The 23,226-nt window shown below is 41.4% G+C and overlaps 1 protein-coding gene and 1 pseudogene across 2 annotated transcripts in view; one reads left to right on the top strand and one right to left on the bottom strand.

The window, feature by feature from the left end:
* Positions 1 to 23,226, top strand: part of LOC134206846 (uncharacterized) — a 109,213-nt gene that overhangs the window by 76,187 nt on the left and 9,800 nt on the right. For both annotated transcript variants that reach the window (XM_062682577.1, XM_062682578.1), the window contains exon 4: positions 16,447 to 16,556. In XM_062682577.1, the coding sequence (XP_062538561.1) occupies positions 16,447 to 16,556 (110 nt within the window). The remainder of the gene's footprint in view (positions 1 to 16,446; positions 16,557 to 23,226) is intronic.
* LOC134218889 (protein tumorous imaginal discs, mitochondrial-like) lies at positions 9,372 to 10,712 on the bottom strand (annotated as a pseudogene).

The raw sequence follows: 23,226 nt of genomic DNA, 5'->3' as shown, positions 1-23,226 counted from the left end.
AATTCTACCATAGAAGCGAAAGGTAATGTGCACATAAAAATACTCAGAGTACATCCTACTCAGCTCAAAGATATAAAATGAATCATGTGGAATATTTCTGCGTGCACCATTGTGACATTCTAGAATGCGCGAAATTTTCTGAAGTTCAGCTCGTGAGATCTACGCAACAACGACCTCCAAAATGTTTTCGGCAGCTATCAAAACCCTTCCCAACAGATCCTTAGATACCTGCCAAGAAGCGTTATACCAATCTATCTGCATTTCGATACACTGAAGGCCATCCAAAATGTTCTTGAGTTCAGGTCGTCAGATCTACAATCAAGTAGAAGCGCAATGCTTGTTTCAAATCAAGCTCAGATCATCCTGCCCAGTTCAAAGAAATCAAATGACTTATTGGATTTTTTTCTGTGTGCCCTATAATGACATTCGAGAATGTGCTAAATGTTCTGAAGTTCGGCTCGTAAGACCTACGCAACAACGGCCTCGAAAATGTTTTCGGCAGCTATCAAAACCCTTCCCAACAGATCCTTAGATACCTGCCAAGAAGCGTTATACCAATCTATCTGCATTTCGATACACTGAAGGCCATCCAAAACGTTCTTGAGTTCAGGTCGTCAGATCTACAATCAAGTAGAAGCACAATGCTTGTTTCAAATCAAGCTCAGGTCATCCTGCCCAGTTCAAAGAAATTAAATGACCTATTGAAATTTTTTCTAAGTGCCCCATAATACCATTCAAGAATGCGCGAAATGTTCTGAAGTTCGGCTCGTAAGACCTACGCATCAACGGCCTCCAAAATGTTTTCGACAGCTATCAAACCCCTTCCCAACAGATCCTTAGATATCTGCCAAAAAGCGTTATACCAATCTATCTGCATTTCAATACACAGAAAGCCATCCAAAACGTCCTTGAGTTCAGGTCGTCAGATCTACAATCAAGTAGAAGCGCAGTGCTTGTTTGATTAGTTATTGACCGACCCAACTGACCAGCTGAAACGCTGGTTCGAGCACTTCGAACAACTTTTTCAAGTGCCAGCCAGGCCATCACCACCTCGGCATGATCTGCCTAGGATCCGACGTATAACACGCGTCAATACCGAAGCTCCGTCACTGCTAGAGATTCAAACAGCCATCCAAAGCATGAAATCGAATAAAGCCCAAGGGGTCGATCACATATCTACATATCAACTACTGCATCGTTTATTTCGTAATATCTGGGACACCACAACTTTCCCGGTCGACTGGATGCAAGGTATCTTAGTGAAGGTGTCCAAAAAGGGTGACCTGACTGTATGCGATAACTGGCGAGGCATTATGTTGCTGTGTACCGTTCTCAAAATTCTATGCAAAATTATCCTAGCCTGGATTCAGGAGAAGATCGATGCGACTCTCCGGCGGCAGCAGGCCGGATTCCGTGCAGGAAGATCCTGTGTGGACCATATTGTCACGCTCAGCATCATTCTGAAGCAGGTCAACGAATTCCAAGAGTCCCTTTACTTGGTATTCATTTACTACGAAAAAGCTTTCGACCGTCTCAATCTCGAGAATATGTGGGGCGCCCTGAGAAGAAGGGGGTTCCTGAGAAAATCATCGGCCTCATCGAAGCACAGTACGAGGCCTTTTCGTGTAGAGTGCAGCACAATAGGGTCCTGTCCGACCCTATCCGGGTTGTAGCTGGTGTGAGGCATGGATGTATTCTATCACCGTTACTGTTCCTCATCGTAATCGATTAGATTCTGGTAGATGCGATTGACCGTGAACCAAACCGCGGGCTGTTATGGCAGCCTATAACCATGGAGCACCTAAACGACTTAGAATTGGCTGATGACGTTGTACTCCTCGCGCAACGGCGCTCTGATATACAGAGTAAGCTCAACGACCTTGCCGAGCGCTCCTCTTCGGCAGGTTTAGTCATCAACGTCAACAAAACCAAATCGTTGGATGTAAACACGGTGACTCCTTCCAGTTTCACAGTAACCGGGCAACCAGTGGAGAATGTTTAAAGCTTCTAATATCTTGGTAGCCAAATGGCGTCAGACGGCGGTACCAAGATCGACATAAGCGCACGGATCAAGAAAGCAAGGAAAAACAGGCAGATAAATGAACGCACCAAAGTACGAATTTTCAACTCTAACGTGAAATCTGTGCTGTTATACGCTAGCAAAACATGGTGTGTATCAGTGGAGAACACTCAACGGCTGCAGGTGTTCATCAACAGATGCCTGCGGTATATAATTCGGGCCTGGTGGTCTCACAATTGGATCTCAAACAACGAGCTCCATCGTCGTTGTCACCAGAGGCCGATAGCAACAGAAATTCGGGATCGGAAGGGGGGCTGGTTCGGCCACACTCTACGTAGGGGCGGAAACGAAATGTGTAAACAAGAAAGTTGTCCGAAATCTAACCTGGCAACAGGTCGAGGCGATAGCCGGGCAACGCTCAGGATGAAGATCTTTCAAGTCGGCCCTTTGCACCACCGGAGGTGTACAGGATCCATAAGTAAGTAAGTAAGCAATGCTTGTTTCACATCAAGCACAGGATATCCTTCCCAGTTCAAAGAAATCAAATGACTTATTGAAATTTTTTCTGCATGTTCCATAATGACATTCTATAATGCGCGAAATGCTCTGATTTTCGGCTCGTAAGATCTATGCAACAACGGCCTCCAAAATGTTTTCGGCAGCTATCAAAACCCTTTCCAAGAGATCCTTGGATTCCTACCAAGAAACGTTATACCGATCTTCCTGCATTTCAATACACTGAAGGCCATCCAAAATGTTCTTGAGTTCAGGTCGTCAGATCTAAAATCAAGTAGAAGCGCAATGGTCGTTTCCAGGGCTTGGATGAATGAAGCAATGAAGATGAGGTTCGATGCATCAGCACCAGATATACTCCCGTGGAAGGTAGCTTCATTAGAGAACAGTTTCAAAGCGCTTAGTGAAGAATGCTTCCTCGCTACAAATAGCACTGTTGTACGAAACAGTTGGAGAGTGAAATTAAGCACCCGCTTGTGCAGAGAATATTTAACTCTCTTGCCTCACTTATAATGAGTTGCGCATTTCTGTTGGAATGAATGTGTAAAAGAGAGGTATATAATGCATTCTCTCTCTTTCTCACTAATATGGTTTTATATTTACACAACGCTCACTCGCATCTGAAACACTGCCGATGAACGAAGGAAGCATCCTCATTTCACGCTGCCCTACTGAACGATGCCTCCTCGGCACTACCCGGCTTGTTTAGATGCCACGTTCAAAACTCCCCACTTTCAATGAATAAAACTAATGCTTTGTATTTGCTTCTTCCCTTGTTCGTGCAGCCAGCAGCACGTCATCGAGCGCACATCAATCGGTGCACCGAAATTAAAACCTCACTGCGGGCTAAAAACGAAGCATTCGTTCGTTTTTGAACGAGTTTTCCAAGCCTTGGTCGTTTCAAATGAAACTCAGCTGATCCTGCCTAGTTCAAAGAAATCAAATGACTTATTGGAAAAACTCCTGTGGGCCTCATAATGACATTCTAGAATGCGTGAAATTTTCTGAAGTTCAGCTCGTAAGATCTACACAACAACGGCCTCCAAAATGTTTTCGGTAGCTATAAAATTTCTTCCCAACAGATCCTTAGATACCTGCCAAGAAACGTTATACCGATCTTTCCGCATTTCAATACACTGAAGACCATCCAAAACGTTCAGGTCGTCAGATCTACAATACTTGATTGTATTCAACGATCTGTTAGGAAGGTTTTGATAGCCGTCGGAAATTTTTTTCTTACTAGCCGAACTTCAGAATATTCCACGTATTCTAGAATGTAATTGTGGGGCACTACGCTTCTACTTGATTATAGATCTGACGACCTGCTTTCAAGAACGTTTTGGATGGCCTTCAGTGTATTGAAATGCAGATAGATTGGTATAACGCTTCTTGGTAGGTATCTAAGAATCTGTTGGGAAGGGTTTTGATAACTACCGAAAACATTTTGGAGGCCGTTGTTGCGTAGATCTTACGAGCCGAACTTCAGAACATTTCGTGCATTCTCGAATGTCATCATGGGGCACACAGAAAAATTTCCAATAAGCTTGAGCTTGATTTGAAACAAGCATTGCGCATCTACTTGACTGTAGATCTGACGACCTGAACTCAAGGACGTTTTGGATGGCCCTCAGTGTATCGAAATGCAGATAGATTGGTATAGCGTTTCTTGGGAGGTATCTAAGGATCTGTTGGGAAGGGTTTTGATAGCTGCCGAAAACATTTTCGAGGCCGTTGTTGCGTAGGTCTTACGAGCCGAACTTCAGAACATTTCGCGCGTTCTCGAATGTCATTATGGGGTAAACAAAAAAAAAATCCAATAAGTCATTCGATTTCGTTGAACTGGGCAGGATGACCTGAGCTTGATTTGAAACAAGCATTGCGCTTCTACTTGATTGTAGATCTGACGACCTGAACTCAAGAACATTTTGGATGGCCTTCAGTGTATCGAAATGCAGATAGATTGGTATAACGCTTCTTGGCAGGTATCTAAGGATCTGTTGGGAAGGGTTTTGATAGCTGCCGAAAACATTTTGGAGGTCGTTGTTGCGTAGATCTTACGAGCTGAACTTCAGAACATTTCGCGCATTCTAGAATGTCACAATGGGGCACGCAGAAAAATTCCCCATGAGTCATTTTATATCTTTGAACTGAGTAGGATGTACTCTGAGTATTTTTATGTGCACATTACCTTTCGCTTCTATGGTAGAATTCAAGACCTGAACTCACGGATATTTCGGATGAACTGGAATGCTCCAAAATAGTATCTCCAACACATAAAATTGATAACATATATGTCTACAGTTTTTTGTGATATTTTTCCCTCCTGTCTGGCACAGTTTGGTTTATTTCGTGATCAGATTTTAAGAAATATGACCATAACTCTTAGATCAGGAATATGGCTTTGAATATCGGTAATTACAGTGATCAGATAACTTGGAAACGTTCAAAATCACTTCAACTTGATATATTTCATGTATCTACTTTATTTTATGACGCCAGAACTTTATTGCACTTGAATACTGATGAAATTTGTCCATCATAGCAAAAAATAAGGAAAAAACACAGACATTTTCAAAACTCATGAACGCGGGGAGGGGTCAAGCGGGGCGGCACCTTAGTCAAAAGAAAGCCCTACTAATCCCCTTTGAGAAAAGTCCGGGGTCATGAAATTTGATCAACGCTTTACTGAGAACGAGCACTTTGAAGGAGGTGACTGTCGTCCCGGCCTTTTAAGGGTTAAATAAATCTGGCAACGATGAAATGATGATTCTTTTCTTGTATATGTATAAAGTTGTTTGCGTGTCGACTAGCATATTCGATGTATTGTTTTGATATTTCTAAGTTGCTTTGCCGAGATTTTGAGCGCACTATTTCACATAATGCGGTAGTGAATTGGGTTGTTTAGGGGTATGTATGTTTTTACATATTCTGAATCTGCCTAATAAACTGAGCCTAACCTCAATTTTTCAGAATTTTTGGAGCTCCGGAACTATTTTTAATTTGCATTTTAAATTTGTATGGGACTAGAAATTTGTTCTTATGCTGCATGGGCCAACTGTCAATGTATGAATGTTAGTGTCATTCTATCGATTGAAATGGCTTATTGTTTGCTGTATAAAAATGTAAATAAAAGGTTTACAAACAAAATAAAAATATGTTGGAGATCAGGAAAGCATGCTCTTTATGTTAAACTATAAAAAACCTCATATTTTTCTTTGCTAAACAACCCAATTTGGGTGTTCCGAATTTTGCAACATTCACAATACGGCCGTCAAATTTATCTCTCACTTCAAATTTTTTAGAGCAGTTTTTGTTGGTTTTTCGAAATGAAGTGAAGAAATTGGTGTTCAACATCAAAGACAAAAGTGAAAGTTGGGTAGTGAATTATGTTTAGTTGTGATAAAATCAAGAAAACGGCGAGAAAAGAACAAATGAAAAACTGAGTGCATGTTCAAAATAAGTGTATGAGTGTGTTTCGATCGTTCGGAGTTGGTGTGTGTACAATTAGTATACGAAAATTTTTCTAGGAAAAAGCAGTTTTAAGCGCTTTTCAGTCAATTAATTAATAATTAATTAGCTTGGTGAGTGAAAAATTTATATAAAAATACCATGAATATACGTTGACATAGGTAAGTTGGTAAATAACAGTGAAATATTGAATTTTAGCTAAAATTGCATTAGTATTAGTGCGTATGAGAACAAAATCATCTTCATCATCAAATTGATTACGGTTTATAGAGCCTTAAGGTGGTTATACAACAAAGCCACAAATCGGCCATCTTGGAAACCACGTGCTTTTTCTTGTGATTTTTCAAGAGCACGAATTGAGAGAATCACTACGCCCATGGGGATGAATCATCCGTAGATCGTTTGTTTACTTGTGCTAAACAATCGACTTTAATTTCAGCATTGTAAGAACATTATTACGTTAGATTTGAACTTTGGTAATAGGAGTAGAAAACCGTGTGGTGAATTTGAAATTCACCACATGGATTGATTGTATAATCACCTTAAGCGACATGGAAAACATTAATGAACATTTATTTCCTTACTTCTAATAGGGACACATATTTATTGGGGGACAGTCGCATATGCTTCTATTTGTGTTGGTGTTCGTTCATACTATTCCCTAGCTGTGTGCGGTTTACTCTTCCCTAGCTTCTATTTTCTTCGTGTGTGCTCTGTGCGTTCTGCGCTATTACGTGACGTCACAACTAACTTTCGCGCATCTCCTTCACATTCTGCGCTCCTGTTACCAAGTCCACTTTTAAGAGCAATTGGCAACGACACCTTCGATGGTCGGTGACGTCATCGGTAACAGTCGATAGCCCTCTTATTAGTATGTGCTCCTATTAACTGGTTAGGTGGTGGCAAATTAGCTCACGCACGCATGTGCACGGTCCGTGATGACGGACCCAATTACTTGTCGGCGGGGTAGCAGCTCACGACAAAGAAAAACAGCGCGATGGCTTTAGCGGCACATCCTTCAGTCTACGACTGGGCAACAAATTCCTCCGCGGCGCCCTCCTTGGACGCCGCACTCCGTACAAAAAAAGATGGGAGACTCACCGTATCGATGGGGCTTACAGTCGATGACCGTTGGGCGAGGTCGATGCTCCTCTGCCAGGGCAACGCTTGGCGATTGCTTCTCAATGAAGCGTGTTGGTGAATCGCGATGGCGGTTTGCCGACGGGGTCACTTGAATTGCCGGTAGCTTGACGGGCTGGTGGATTCCGTCCACTTAGAGGTCCCCCGGCCTCCTCGGACCGATATAGTTACGGATCGTCCGCTTCTGGCCGGTTGGCGACTGCCAGGAATCTTACGTCCGTAGGGGATGAAGCGCGCGCTTGGGTGCGCGGAATTCGCTGCGGGTGAAATATAAAGCCAATCTGGCAGAACAACACATAATGAGCACAAGCACCGTTTCGCACATCTAGAGCACATTTTTACCTGATTGTTGCACTTTAATTACTACAAACGCACACGAATAACACGTACACTTGATTTGCCTACAGCAACTAAAGAACGAACAGGTAATTTATTAATTAACTATATTTAACGCCACTTTAATTATCCCACTTGTAACACACGAAACACTAACAACAAACGTGTACTTCCAACTTCTTGGAGAATCACGGACGAAATGATCGAGTCTATGAATCCTCAGATTAAGGAAGGTGGGACTCGGACACAACCGGAAGTACGTCATTTCCCGACCCCTTTGTGTACAATCGTGGCTTTATCGGCACGATTGATAACTTGACCAGATAGTCGCGCTGCTATCCCTTTCCCACCTTATCCAGGAAACAAATGGCCTCGACCTTGGAAAGCTTGGCTGCTTGATTAATGCTCGCTTGCCTATGTCAAGGGAACATTATATCTAAGTTTATTGGCGATTGAAAGATTTGTATAGGGGAACAGACGGCTTTGGCAGGTTTTGTTCTATTATTGGCAGGGGGGTTTTTGTCGACCGAATTTTATGAAATTTGGCCACAATATTTTTTGATATGCAAAGAATGTTTGGGCCAAATTTGAGCATAATCAGTCATAAGAAACCCCCCTGCCAATAATAGAACAAAACCTGCCAAAGCCGTCATTACCCCTACTTACAATCTAATTTATTTACAAAATCTATTTACAAACTATATACAAAATTACTGAATGCTACAGTCTAAAGGCTATTTAATTAAAAATGGTTAGAAGTACGGGGTTGGACTTTTCTTAGAATGTCCTGTTTTTTTGTAGAATGTGATTTTACTCTGTCATTGGGAATATTTCAAATATCTACGCGCATAATAAGATGATAAATAAGTTCCTTTCTACTTTTACGAAAAAAGTATCATCGAATCATTCAATTGTATTAAAACTAGAGTTTCAACACCAAAATGCTAAGCCAAGCCAACCAAGCAATGTCTGTTGATTGTAACCGATGTTTTGTATCGTGCTCAAAGCGGCGCTCGCAGCCGCGCTGAAAACATCAACGTTCGAGCGTCGCTGTGATCGCGGTGCAAAACATGAGCATCCAGCCTACGCTCGGGTTCATGTTCATTTCTACCCGTAGCCCGAAGTGAATGTTCAAACAAGTGCGGCAGCAAGGATAAACATTTACGCGGATAAACATTTTACTTGAAGATTGTCGGACACCATTAGGTTGTTCCCATTAACATCTAAACCGACTCCTTGTTCTTGTTGAACTCGGTGTTCAGCAGCTCGGCGACCGATTTTCGTAGAGCTTCCATGTTGTCCCCCCTTGTAAAGCGCCTCACAATGGAGTGATTTATGTTGGCTGTGGAGGATTGCCAACTCCTCGTTCCGTGCCAGTGGACTCTAGCTACTGGGGGAAGGTTGACGCTGGTTGTTATTTAAAACAACGTGTGTTAAAATTAAATAATTCGATAAAAAAGTGTCTTCGGCCAGTTTGATTTCATATCAAAATTATAACAACATTAGTTATGATTATTTTCACAAAATAGGGACACGGCAGGTATTTTCGTCTGTTCGTCATAGTCTCGAAAACCAATAAAAGAGACGCTTTTTTGTAAAACTCATACACGCTCATTTGAATCAACTCAAAAGTGAGTCAAATTTGACTCACTTTGGAAAAAAGTGGAACAGCTCACTTTTGAGTAACCGTATGTTTACTCACTTATGAGTATATGAGCATTATGTCAAAATTAGAGTAAGACCTACTCACTTTTTCGCCGTCCAAAGTGAGTAGATCTTACTCACTTTTGAAAATGATGGTTGCATTTCGATTGATAATGGAATGACATTTTATTTAAAAAAAAAGAAGCTTCGCTTATTTCATTTAATAATTTATTATTTGACTTGAAATACAGTACATTTCTGTTTCTGGTTCCTAGATCAGTTATTACTAATCTAACACATCATTGTAAAAGCATGTCAATTTCCAGTGGCCGTAAACCACGTCGAATGGTTTCTTCTAGGGTTGTTTGACGAAGAACTAGACGAGCCTGATCCTGAGCAGGACTAACCATCAGTCGCGAAAGTGACGCCCATGCTTTGGCCGGGGGTCTTCTTCTTCTTATTGGCATTACATCCCCATTTTCTTATTGGCATTACATGGCCGGGTGTATCTTCTTCCAATTCTGCGTATGCCTATAAATAAGAGTCGAGGATAAATATTAACACAATTAAAACATCTAGCAGAACCAAACACTATTACCTGCATCAGAGCTTACTGCTTGTTCAGTATGATCTGGACCTGGATTTCCAACTGAACGTAATCGTCGCCGGTGCCAGTTATTGACTCCCTTGCCACGGAGACAGATGCGGGTGTGTTACGATGTGTCAGTATCCAAGACCACCTGGATGATTAGATTTTTGTAGACGCCCTGCAACCGTATCCAGCCAAAGAAGATCGCTTGTGAGAGGAAAATGATTGTTTCGGTGTGCACATCGGAACCGTGTCGGCAGAAGTAGCGACACTTCTATACGCTGTGAATATAAAAATAAAACAAGGATAATTTCATAACGCATTACAATGGAGACAGCGCATTATTTTTGTTCCTTTAACCATCTAACGATGACAAACTCATTGTTGTATTACAATTTAAGGAAAACAAATAATACAACACTAATTTTGTCGGTTGCTTTTAACAACATGAGTATCCACAGTTGGAAAATAGCACGTAACGAGCCTTCTTAGCAACTTACTTGAATGTAATGAAGAGATCCTTTTTTGAAACCGTCTGACCATCCTCAACGCCGGCCAGCACTAGGACGGATACCCGCTTTCGATGAACTGTCCGATGAACTGTTAATATCTTTAATATACAATCACGGTCCCTAACAATACCGACAGGTGAAACGCAATGGTCCGGAAGATATTCTCCATTGCGGTTCCATTGCAGTACTGGCACTTGCTGGTCTTGGTGCGCGTTTGCATCATGATCCGGTACATTTGAGGCATATATTCATGACACCGCGGGCCGCTTGGGCAAAGGTCGAGTTCATGGGAGCTATCAAGTTCCATTAGTTCCTGGGCGCCATCAAAGCCATAATTGGAGAAATAATCGAATCCGGCCTTGAATCCTCCGTCGTCGAAAAATCAACAAAACAACTCCGGATCGATCGAGTTACGGAACTACCAGTTCTGCAAGAATCCTTGCAGACCATGCCCAGCCAGATCACCACCATTACGGTTTGCTAACCACATCAATTTTCCAACGAAACTCAAAATCTTTTTAATAATATGATAACCTTTTAATGGAAAATTTTCAAACTGTTTGACGGTTTGAAAACATTTACGCAAAAGTGAGTTATCCTTTAAACTCTGAAAAGTGAGTGAAAATTGACTCACTTGATAAATATAATGTTACTCACTTTTTGACATTTCCATCAAAATACTAAAGTGAGTCATTTTGACTCACTTTTGCGTAGATTCAAATGAGCGTGATACGTACCAAATCGTAGGCTCAGGAGCAGGGATGCCAAAAATACAGATTAATCTGTATTTATACAGATTTTGTACTGGTTTTCAAACACAGAATCTGCGTACACAGATATACAGATTTTTTGGATCACGATCTGTCTGTATAGATATTTTACGAACTCGTCTTATGACAAGTTAAGACATTCCACTAAAAGCACAAAATAATGTTCTTATGAGATATTTTAATTTTTCTTAGCAGCACCGTGAACAGTCTGTAATATCTTTTTGGCGTTACATAGACCTACGTTTCAGAACTACGAATTTAATTTCTCCATGTCTGACAGCTGTATAGTTTCATATGAAATTTCCTGTGGTAGAACTGAAACAGGAAATGGCCTTGTTTCGTTCACATTATCACAGATATTAAAGAGTTTTTCCTATATGTAAAAGTGAAGAGATGCAGAAAAAAGGGCTGTAAGCAGAGAGGTGTCATGCTACGTTGAGATAGGGCAAGTCACTCAAATTGAATAAATTGAATATCTAAGCGTCTTCATTCAATTGACTTGAGTGAAAAGAAAGTTGAACTTGTTCAACTTTTGTCAAGTCAATTGAAATTAACTGAATTGATAAGATAAATTCACTTGCCCTGTCAAAACTTAGCAAAAGTGACATCTTGCTTAAAGTTTATTTGAATATAAAGAGAAATGCTTTTGATTTAAGGCTTTGCGGTATTATGATTATATTGTTGATAGGTTATTTATTATATATGTTAAAAGTTACATACAATTTGTATGGAACAATAACTTATTGAAACACTTTGTGCCCACTCAATTGAATTTTTATCATTTGAAACCCTCAATTTTAACATGTTGTTTTCAATACAGATATTGATACAGATTTTTTTAATGAGAAATACAGATGAAAAGATTTTTTTTGGTAAAAACACAGATTTTCATTTGGCAACCCTGCTCAGGAGAAACGTTCTGCTATAGTGGAGTTGGACGATGGACGGAAATACCTGCCTACATTTTTTGTAGACATGGAAATCAAAACCGGAGGTCACCCTCAGTATAACCACAGATAACAGACATTGAAGCTAGAACAAATTTTATTGAAAATCCTGTGTAAACTTTTGAATTGATATACGTTGGCCCACTACTGCCATCTACTCAACTGATTGCGGCAGTACATAAGGATGCAGCTGAATTACAACCGTCGAACACAGCCAATGCATTTGACAGCCGCAATCGGGCTGCGTTTTCAATAACAATGATTCTTGCGCCATCTCCAATCGATTGCCAAACGCGGTCCGAATTTAAAATACATTTGAATTTACGGTTGCTGATGTTTACACAAGTATGGGATGCTAGCCTCAACATCTGTTATCTGTGGTATAACTTGAACCCGCTCGATATTAATGCATAGCTGGAACAAAGTTAATTGCCTACATTATGGATGGAAATCCGTCGTGGTAGCGTACCAGCTTTCTATCCGTGATGTAGGCAATTACCTTGAAAGTAGATTTTTGTACAGAAAAAATATATCAACGTTTGTTATAATGTTGATATGAAGGTATCAACCTCTGTTTTAATTGTGTTATGGCTAGAGGTATTTTTGATATATTTGTTATTTTAACAACTAACCAGCAAAATTTATAACACATTTTGTAACAATATTTTTCTGAAATAAATAACTCCCCTTGTTATAATTTAGTTAAGCATTATTGATCGGGTATGCTGCGGCTTTTTGGCAAATAGCTGCCTGCACACGGTGGCAAAATGGGAGGGCACCCGCTCTGACGCAGGCTGCCTCAGCAAGTGTAGAGAAAAGAAGCCCGGAGACTATGCGAAGGTATTGGTTGAAAACTGGGGAGAATATGCTGACAAGCTTCAGACGTGCTACACAAGTCTGCTTCAGTCCGTAAAGCAGTCAATCAACGCTTGCCCGATACGATACCGAGTTGCCCTGTTGTTTGACCTTTGCGGTCTTGATAAAGTATAAACTAAATTAATCCTCGGTCGATGAAAACTCTGAGGACCTTGATGAGTTTCCGGTTTGGATCAGCTGCCCGTTATTCTTGAGACTGGGGCCGGAGAGACAATGTCGCCCGTTGCGCACATGCCCGCGGACACTTTCCGGCCGACATGGTGAAATCGACCGACGAGGCCCAACGATGAACTGCACTAACTGTTGCTTGGGTTCGGATACGCGTTCGTACCGGAGTCTCTCCGATCACCACAAGCAGGATATCGTACGCGTAGACAAAGACGTAGGTGTTCTTTAGTAGGTCATTGAAGACCACGTTCATTGCATTCAGAAGAAAGGGTCACCGCCAGAACAGATCCCTGCTGGTATGTCCTATAGCCGTAGTTGCCGATAAGGACCCGGAAAGACCGGCAAGAGAGAAATTTGTGAACAAAAATAGAATGTTACCGGTTAAACCCCAGTCCACTAGCTGCTTAAGCACTAGTGAGGTCCAAGTGCGGTGGAACGCCTTCGAAATGATGATGATGATGATGATGATACTACCATCTATTGTAGCAAGGCACCTGCCGATAGCACTGGCCATATCTGACAAACGATTTGATCATGATTATATTATTGTTTGTATTTCATCAAACTCCTGTATGAAGGGCCAAAAATGGGTGGGGTGGTTCCATAAGCAGAGACACTTATGCGAATCCACGGGATGAATAGAGAATCTCCTTCCAGAAGAAAGTTAGTACATACAATAATATAGCCTAGCCCTCGCTTCCCAGATTGACCCAATAGATGGGAGAAGAGCCGCCCTTTATCCACGAGATGTTAACAATAAGAAGTTGGCGATTCCACTCTTCCTATCCAAATCGCTTCAATCGGGTGCCCTGATGATTTTTTTTTTGGTAATAATCATATGGTTTCAATATAATTTGGTAAATATATATAATATATTATATAATGGAATTCTCTCACCAAGTTTCAATTCGCATGTCCTGGATGAAGGAGGACCTTTCTTCAACACCAGCTTGTTTTGGATTTATGCTGTCTTCAGAGATGGGAAACTGATAGTTCGGAATATTCTTCATTCTGATTCAAAGATCGAAAAATAGATTTCTTGATTTCTGAAAAGATGAAATGAAAATGACGGATGGCAGTATCACAGATAATAACATGAGCGTTTTGATTAAAATGAATATGTATTTTAACGATGAAGAATTATTTCCATACTTAAAAAAAAAAAAAAAAAAAAAAAAAAAAGCTCCTGGCTTTTTGGCAGCACGATGCGGCTAGAAGTTTTTGGGCCAAGGTGATTTTTTATTCGGTTTGAGGATATATTTCATTTACGTATTTTGCTTTTCTTATGCATAAACTGATTCATATTTATGTAACAAATTAAAATTGGTGGAACGCCTTCGAAATATCCTAAAAAACTATATCGGCGTGATTCCCTTGGTGGAAGGCACTTTTGAGTACGTCTCCGAATCCGCCGAAATCCGAGTTGGCCCCGTACCACGGGCGAAAGGCGTGTTGGCGGAAGTCAAATCTTCCGTCAGCTTCAAGATTATCACGACCTTTGATCAGGGATTGAACTTATCATTTCATTATCATTTAGTGGCGTCTTGGATGATCGTACGACATTCGTAGTATTTTAGTGTGTAGTTCTTCAAAGCACTTACGTTATTTGTCCATGTTATTATTTGTCCATGAGGAAGCTTCCTGAGCGCTAGGAGTGCCTCCCTTGTGGCCTTGACGGATCGACTCGTCTCATCCGACCACCAACGGAGAACGGACGGACCTTGGAGAAGTCAAATAGCGTTAGCGGGGTGCTTCTCTATAACGCGCGTCGAATGTTGCCATCGAATAATTCCCAGTCAGCGGCATAATAACGTCATCGAGGCCTCTTAGTGACAGCCGAAGGAGAGGCGTGCTTGGGTAGTGAGTGATTGCTTCTGTAGAGGTCCGGGGGAAACTTCCCATTTTAGGACGGGAAGAAAGGACCGGCTAGCAGTGGTCACATCAATGGCGGTAGCCGAGTGGCCGTTTAAAAAGTCAGGGGTACCATTGTTCATGTCTCCCACAAGTAGAAGGGAAAAGAGGACCTCGCTAATTATACCAATCACCTTTTGCTTAATACCGAAGATTGCTTCGCAGGAATGGTGAACAATTAATACACTGATGAGAATGCTTCCTATAATATACTAATTGTATATTAATAACTAGCAAAAAATACCCAGCTTCGCCCGGGTTGCAAACGTCACATACTAAACAATTTGCAGCACCGCACTCTAGATCAATATCTGTGCGATTGTTTACTTTCCTTAACAGGTGACCCTAAATTGTACACAGAAAAAAATAATGAAAAGTAAACAGCGCGTAAAACTTGGGATGCAGAAATTTACACTATTCGACGCGGAAATGGTCCTCTTCCTAACAAGTTTGCTTACAACTTGCAAGCAACGTTGACGATTCACGTCAAATATTGTATACATTTAGGCTATATCACGCGCGGAATTACGCTAATAATGGCGTTCCATTTATGTGCATGATGTTTGGCGTAAATTTCAGTGGATTTTTCTATCTGTGTAGTCAAATGACTTTTTACCTTTCCCTGTTAAATTCAACAACTTTTCGTATATACAAACCTTGCGCACCCAAAACGAATCGATTTGGGAAAAAATCTTGCCAATCGGTTAACCCGTTCGCGAGTTAAATCGTCAGGAAGGATAATAGATATATTAACTAATATATTAATAACATATATAATATATTAAATAATATATAATATTTATATGACATAATATATTAACCCAATCATAATCACATTTCTATTTTGCTTTTTGACATTAAACAATAACAACACGCGTACCTATTAGTCTGCCACTCTCTGTGTCTTACGATCCCATACCTGATCGTTTTGCGACTTTTCCCATTTCCCGATGTTGTTTCGTTCGATTCCTTTTTTGCTCTATGGCCGACCACGCTGGGCGAGTCGACGCGTCTACCATGGCAAATATTGAGAAAAACAACAATTCGCACACTTTGACACACCGAACGTCAACCCACGGCGGCGCGACAATGACTCTTGGCATGGGAGGAAAAACACCACCCATGAGAGAGCAAGAGAAAATGATCAAGCGCGTGTGGAAAACTGAGAATTTTGAACGCAAATGCACCGACCAAAGCACACGGGGGTGATAGTCCGAGTCCGATCCCAAAACGATCGTCGTTTCGCAGTTCGTTCGCATTCTCTCACGGTGCTAGCAGAAGTTCTATCCGCATCTAGAGCTGCTGTTTTCCTCCGCGCAAGGAAATTGCGGAAAAACGTGCGTGAGTTATTGCAGCTAGGATCGTTTCTTACGTCTGCGGTTCGCCATTTGAGGTCAAACCGGTGATTTTCAGTGTTGGAGATCATAAATTTTCCGTTTAATTGGACAGGTACTGTAACTGGTTGGGAATGTGGCTCACTAGTGCGAAAATTCAGAGAAATTTCCGTAAAACCATAAATTTCCGCTCTGATTTCCTTCTTTTGATTTTTCAGGGAGCTACCGTGCTCGGACAACCGTTGCGAAAGCAGGTGATCGGTCAGACGTTCATACCCCAGGCCGTATTCTCGGACTACGTACGGGGCCTAGCGGAAAGCACCTTCAGGTAAGTGAATGGCGTATGCAGTGACCCAAAAAGCTATTTTCTTCCCTGTTTGGTTTGACTCTTTGTCGGCTGATTGATGACTACTTAGCCTAATTTGGGGTGCCACCTACTACGTGGCACCAATACAGTGACGGTGTTGTTCAGAGTCGGCGGATTTGAAGCGAAAATTTGCCGGGTGGATAAAAATAACCTCCTTCAGAGTAGCGAGGAAAAATGGAAGAGTCCCGTCACGAGGGGAACGTGGTCTAATATATTTCCATTGCGGAAAATAGTTGTCGAACGAAATAAAACTTGATGAAGCACTCAAACAACATATTTCAGCAAACATTCTAGACTGTTGCATCTTTAAAATGTTGCTTCATCTGATATACGTTATTTTCTCTAAAGTATGAAAAAAATCTACGTTCATTTCCTTCACAGCTTCATTTTATAAGCGAAAAGAAAAGTAAACAAAAAAATGTTTTTCTTATATCCTTCCTTCTAAACAAATATCAGATGAGCTCAGTGATAAGCAATTTCTCTCCAACTTTGAGAAACAGTTTTAAATTAAGTTAAAAGGATTGAAAAACAAGAGCATGTATTATACCAATCTCCTCTATTCTGTAACTGCGCCTTAGTATTGGTGTGAACGTTCGGGAAAACTTTGTTCAGTATTATTGTGCGATTCTATTCCGGCTGTTTTGCGGCATGAAATTGGGCAAGACGTTTTGGCTTAAAGCAGCACTAAAAATAAAATCGCATAGGCGTTATAGGGCCCAACCAAATTCCTCCCGTTGTTGACGATGTTTGGGAAGAAGAAGAACTGGTGGGCGGCTATGAGAAGGCGTTGACACCGGCTCTGAAACCGGTGGATGCAAATATTTAAATACGTACTACTTAAATTCACGATTCAATTCTTTTATAATTAATGGTTCTCTAAAAGAGCGTAAATTATTCAGACGCAGATAGTGCAAAAACTGTGTTTTCTTTAAATGCCATTCCCACTGTTCTGGCGGTAAGACATTCACCAAAAAAAGTAATTTCTCCATCAGACATCATGGCTTGACTTGTCTACAATACATCCTAATTCTTAAAGCCTTAGATGAATACTTCTGGTGATCACCAAAGCAGTTAAAAGGGCATCGCGCAAAAATTACTTTGTACAACAATGCTCAGGACAGCAGCAACATTTTCAAGATGGAATTGATGCCATATATGTTCCAAATTATTGCAAGTATGATGATTCGCATATATTTTATGAATCTGAATACGAGCAAGTAATTTAATACAAACTTTTTGCTGCACGACAGAGAATACTTTTGCATATTCTGAATTAAGCCCAAGATGACGGCCTCAACCATAGAAAAGCTATCGCCACGCTGCATCCATGGGAGATGTTGCAACTGGACGCCGCTAGTCGCATACGCTCTCGAGTAAACAACCGCTTCTAATCATGTGACCGCCTGATAAGAATAGATTCGTGATCTGCGCATACTTCATCAGTATACATCCCTGGAAACAGTCTCCGAGCTAGAACAGATTGGTCAAAAAGTTTTTGAAGATCTCACAGATTTTCCGTCGTACCATTCACTTGAGCGTGATTGTTTGTTATGACAGGGTTATGGCAAGTAACTTCGTCTGCTTTATATTTCTCGTTGAAGACTCGAAACGCAATATAAAAGGCACTTTGACACCAGAACTCACCCGTATCAAAAACAAGGTTCAACAATATTCAAACACGTTGTTTGGTGACTGTAGCAACATAAAAACTTCAAAAATAAAAAAGGTATAACAGTTTTCAAGGATTTTTAGTCATATTTGATATAACTGCATCTTGTCAAGAGCGAATTGTGGCAGACAATTCCATACGCATCACAAAGTACAAGTAATTGACTTCAATTTAATACCTGAACTGTCGAGTTGTAAGCGAATGTAAGGCATGTTTCATCAAAACCATTTCCTACTGTTCAAATCAGATACCAAACTTCCGTATTTTACCATTAGCCCTGTGAAACTTCAAATTGGTCTTAACCTCAGGGTATTTATTTGAACATAACTTGATGCAAATATGCTCTCACTGTTATGCAGAATATTATAAACCTCTAATTTTTGCACAAAAAGTTTAGTCACAAGAAGTTGATGAAACAATGCACCATGCGTCTCCATATGCCTGCATGCTTCTAAGATAAACATGTTTGAAAATTGTTTAATATTAACATCCTCAACGAGTTAACATCATCAACGACAGATCTGTATGTATGTACATATGTACAGGGGTTAGACAAAAAGTTTGAGATAGGCAAAATTTGGCCGAAGTTCAAGTCAGCATAACTTTGCGTAAAATGATCCGATTTTGATAAAGTTGTGACCATCGGACTCGGAAACTCGAGTATACTATCCCTATGCAAAACCTAAGATTGGTTCCCGGCCACCGGAGATGTTCCGGGTTTTCCGAGGGTACGTTCAAGATGCATTTTTTTCCACTGCTTGTCATTTTATATGACGTTTACTTTCATCAAGTTTTATGCTTTGTCCAAAAACTAGAACTAATATGCCGACCAATGGTGGCTGTAGATCAAGAATCCATAAAAACTACACAGAGATATCGCCATTTCCGTAAAAACGGTCCCGGAAACATGATGAAATTATAATAGATCGGAATAATGCAAATTTACAGATTACAGATTACAGAAACATTTCCAAAATGATAATGTCCACTGCCACGCTTATAACAAGTTCCAAGGGCCTTCCCGGGTGTCAAAATTCATGTTTTCGCAAGATGATGGATATAGGATCTTTATTAAAGATACATTTTAAGGACTGTAAGAATCTCTGACCAATTTGTAACAGGTTCCGGGTGTTCTGCGAAGGTGACATTTGTTCAGGGTGTATGGCCAATCCCGTACCGTTTTCACGAAAATGGCCATATCTCTGTGTATACCTAATGGATTTTGGATCTGCAGCCACCTTTGGTCCGCATATTAGTTCTAGTTTCTGGGGAAAGCAAAAAACAAGATGTCAGTAAACGTCACATAAAATGACAAGCAGAATAAAAATGCATTTTTAACATATTCTCGGAAAACCTGGAACATCTCCGGTGGCCAATTTTGCATGGGGATAATAAACTAGAAGAGTTTCCGCGTCCGATAGTCCCAATTTCATCGAAATCGGATTTTTCTACGCAAAGTTATGCTGATTTGAACTTCGACAAAACTTGCCTATCTCAACCTTTTTGTCTAACCCCTGTATGTAATTAGCCACTATCCTAGATGGAGTCTTGTTCTGCATGTGGTTCCACTTAATAGTAAGGTCAAATTTCAATATCATTTTGAATTAAACATATTGCTGTATGAAGGGTCAAAAATGGGAGTGGTGGACCTGTAAGCAAAGACACTTTGTTACGAAGACGGTCACGTTTCGGACTCTTAACCAGAAAATTCGTTATTTGCTTTGAGTAGGCTTTAAGCTGAAATTAGTATTTATTATAATTTCTTTTTGCATGATTAATTTTAAGCGAACTTACATTTGTTGTCTTCTACGTTAACTGTCCGTCTACTTGTAACAAATGTAATTCGTGGTTGTGAATGCCCATATAATATTAAAAACAAATTCTAGTTTACCACTTCAGAATATAAGATTTAAAGATAATAACTTTAGAATAATTGATTTAGGTTTAGCGAATCGAATCTTCTTTCTTGAATATTCGTATTAGATAGCTATTTTTGCCAACCATTCCCCGTGACGTTTACTCTTGACGATGTCAGTTTATCATTCGCCCGGTTGATTTCAGGGTTGAGCTAAAACCGTTCGCCGACGACGAAGGGTCTTGAATCGTTGCGCATATACCCGGCCGTTTTCTTGAAGTTCTGTCTTCAGCCATACAATCTTCTTTTAGAACGTACAAGACCGCCGGCTTAGTTGTTGAACGAAGAAATACACCTGCCTTCGATTTCACATCTGCGTTCCGTATGCGCACATCTATTCCAAGGTTCATTTTCACAACTACTCCTCGTTCCCAGCTGTTCCTACTTGCCTCATCCACTACTATAACCAAATATCCCACTCGTATGAGCTTAGTTTCACCGAACCATTTCGACTGCCTTGCAATGACCGGTAGATACTCGATAACCCATCTTGTCCAAAAACGGTCCAGCATAAAGCGCACATGGTTCCAGTTGGCCCGAAGTGTTGGCTTCACTACGATCGGATTAGCGACTGGCTGGCATACTCCTTTCGAGCTAAGAAGCAGGAAATGGTTGGGTGTGTGCGCTTTACTCTCTGCGGAATACAATGGTAGATATGTAAGCGGCCGTGTGTTTAGGATGGATTCAGCTTCTGTCAATGCGGTTTGAAAAGTTTCATCATCTGGATTTATCGATGTCTCCATGGCTGCCAATGCCAGTTTCACTGAGCGTACTAACCGCTCCCATATACCTCCCATATGAGGAGCATAAGGCGGATTCACCTTCCACTGTGTGGCTGCATTTGTGAAGGTTGAAGCCAACTCTTGATTCAGCTTTCGAATTTCTTCGCGCAACTCCTTTCTTGCTCTCTGGAAATTTACTCCTTGATCAGAGTATATTTCCAACAGTGTACCACGGCGAGCTATAAACCGACGAATGGCAAGTTTACATGATTCGGTCGACAACGTAAAGGCTACCTTAAGGTGAACTGCCCTTGTTGTGAGGCAGATAAATAATGCTGCCTATCTCTTCACGTTCGTGCGTCCTACCCGTACAGTTACGGGACTGAACTAGTCCAACCCGGTAAAAGTGAACGGCCTGATATAGGGAGTAAAACGTGCTTCCGGGAGAGGGCTCATCCGAGGTGGTCGTGAAACCGCTTTGCGTACCTTACACAACGAATAGGACTTCGCTACTTTCCCCAAAGCTACTCTTATCATCGACGCATGGAATCGTTGACTAAGCTCATTCACGATGGTTTCGTTGTTTGCGTGTGCAAGCTTTCGGTGACGGTGATATCCGTCGATAATCAGCATTGTTACGTAGTGTTCTTTCGGTTATATCACCGGAAACCTTGCGTCGGAGCTGCACCAATCCGCCCGTCCTTGCGGATCAGTCCATCTGCTCCGATAAAAGGATTTAACTTGTAGATACGACTTTTCTTCTCGATTTGTCTCGGATGATGCGACGAATCATTCTGCATCGCCTCTAGCACAGCAAATTCTTGCGGGTAGACCTCAAGTTGAACCAATTTCAACACCATAATCTCTGCTTCCTGCAACACTTTCCTGCGAATATTCTTTGTAGTCAGGCACGGCAAGTTGTTTGGTTTCTCTTTCCAAGACAGCTATTTAGAAATCGTCTAACATACCCCTTGCTTGCAAAAATCGTTCCCATTTGGAAAAGCGCTTCGTTCCGGTTACGCTGCATCGATGGATCGTTATTATATTCCGCTATTCTTCTGCTGTGCTCCATTCTTCTTCCTGACATCCTGGCCATTCTGCTTCATTGTGGTAGAGAAACGATGGTCCACGAAGCCACCGGGATCCTTCAGAGGCATCTGAACCATAACCCCATTTTGTTGCTTTGTCTGATACATTTCATTTTGAGGGTACTTTCCTTCAATCGTTGACGTTGGTGGATTCCAAAATCGCTCCTACCCTGAATGCCACAAACTGGTGGAACCTTCGTTGATCCGCTATGAGCCAGGCTAACACGGTGTTAGAATCATTCCACAGTATTTTCCTGTTTATACGAAAAGTATGGCTTGACGTAATTGTCTTCATCAACCTTGTACCGCTGCTTGGAGCTCAAGCCTTGGCACTGACAGTTAAGGGGCGCCACTTTGGTTTTTGGCGCTACAAACTGAACTGTTCCACGGTCCACAATCCGGACATAAAGAGCTGCAGCATAAGCAGCAATACTTACATCCACAAAACTGTGCAATTCTAGTGTTTCCAAGGCTTCTGGACCATATCCGGGACAATAACATCTTTGAATTCGTACTTGCTCCAGACTATGTAGTGCCCGTACCCAACGACTCCACGACGTAAACAGTAACTCTGGAATTTTGTCGTCACAAGTGCTTCCGGATCTCCAAACTTCTAAGACCGTGTATCACAAAGTCAACTACCAATCCAAGAGGGTCTAAAATACTCATCACCAGGCTCAACAACTCTCTTTTGGTGGGATGCGTATTCCCGTCCAGCAATCTCTTCAGGTTTTCGCGGAACTGTATTGCGAACGTAAAGATGTCTTCCTGCGGCAACCAACTTAACCCCAACACTCTCTCAGTCCCAACGCCCTTGTCCATCACGAAACTTTTCTGACGGTTTTTCTCCGATTTGCTCCAACACATCCACACTATTGGACAACCAGTGTCGGAGTCCAAACCCGGCGTGTTGATGTAACGTTTTGACTTCTCTTGCGAGCTCCACTGCTTCGTAGACGCTATCAAGATAGTCGTCCACATAGTGGTTCTCCAAAACCGCGGTTGCAGCTCGGGGAAACTCTCTGGACAATTCAATCGCATTGCGATTCTTCGCAAACTGCGCAGCACTTGGGGAGCACGTAGCTCCAAATATGGCGACGTCCATAACAAACACTTCCATTTGCTCTGACGGATTGTTACGCCACAGAAATCGTTGTGCTTGACGATCCTCCGGTCGGATAACCACTTGGTAGAACACCTCCTTGATATCCGCATTGAACGGTAAGGACTGAAGACG

Source organism: Armigeres subalbatus, chromosome 1, assembly GCF_024139115.2.
Source record: "Armigeres subalbatus isolate Guangzhou_Male chromosome 1, GZ_Asu_2, whole genome shotgun sequence".
NCBI lineage: Eukaryota > Metazoa > Arthropoda > Insecta > Diptera > Culicidae > Armigeres > Armigeres subalbatus.
The sequence above is the reverse complement of the archived record's forward strand: the minus strand, read 5'-3'. Positions and strand labels throughout refer to the sequence as shown.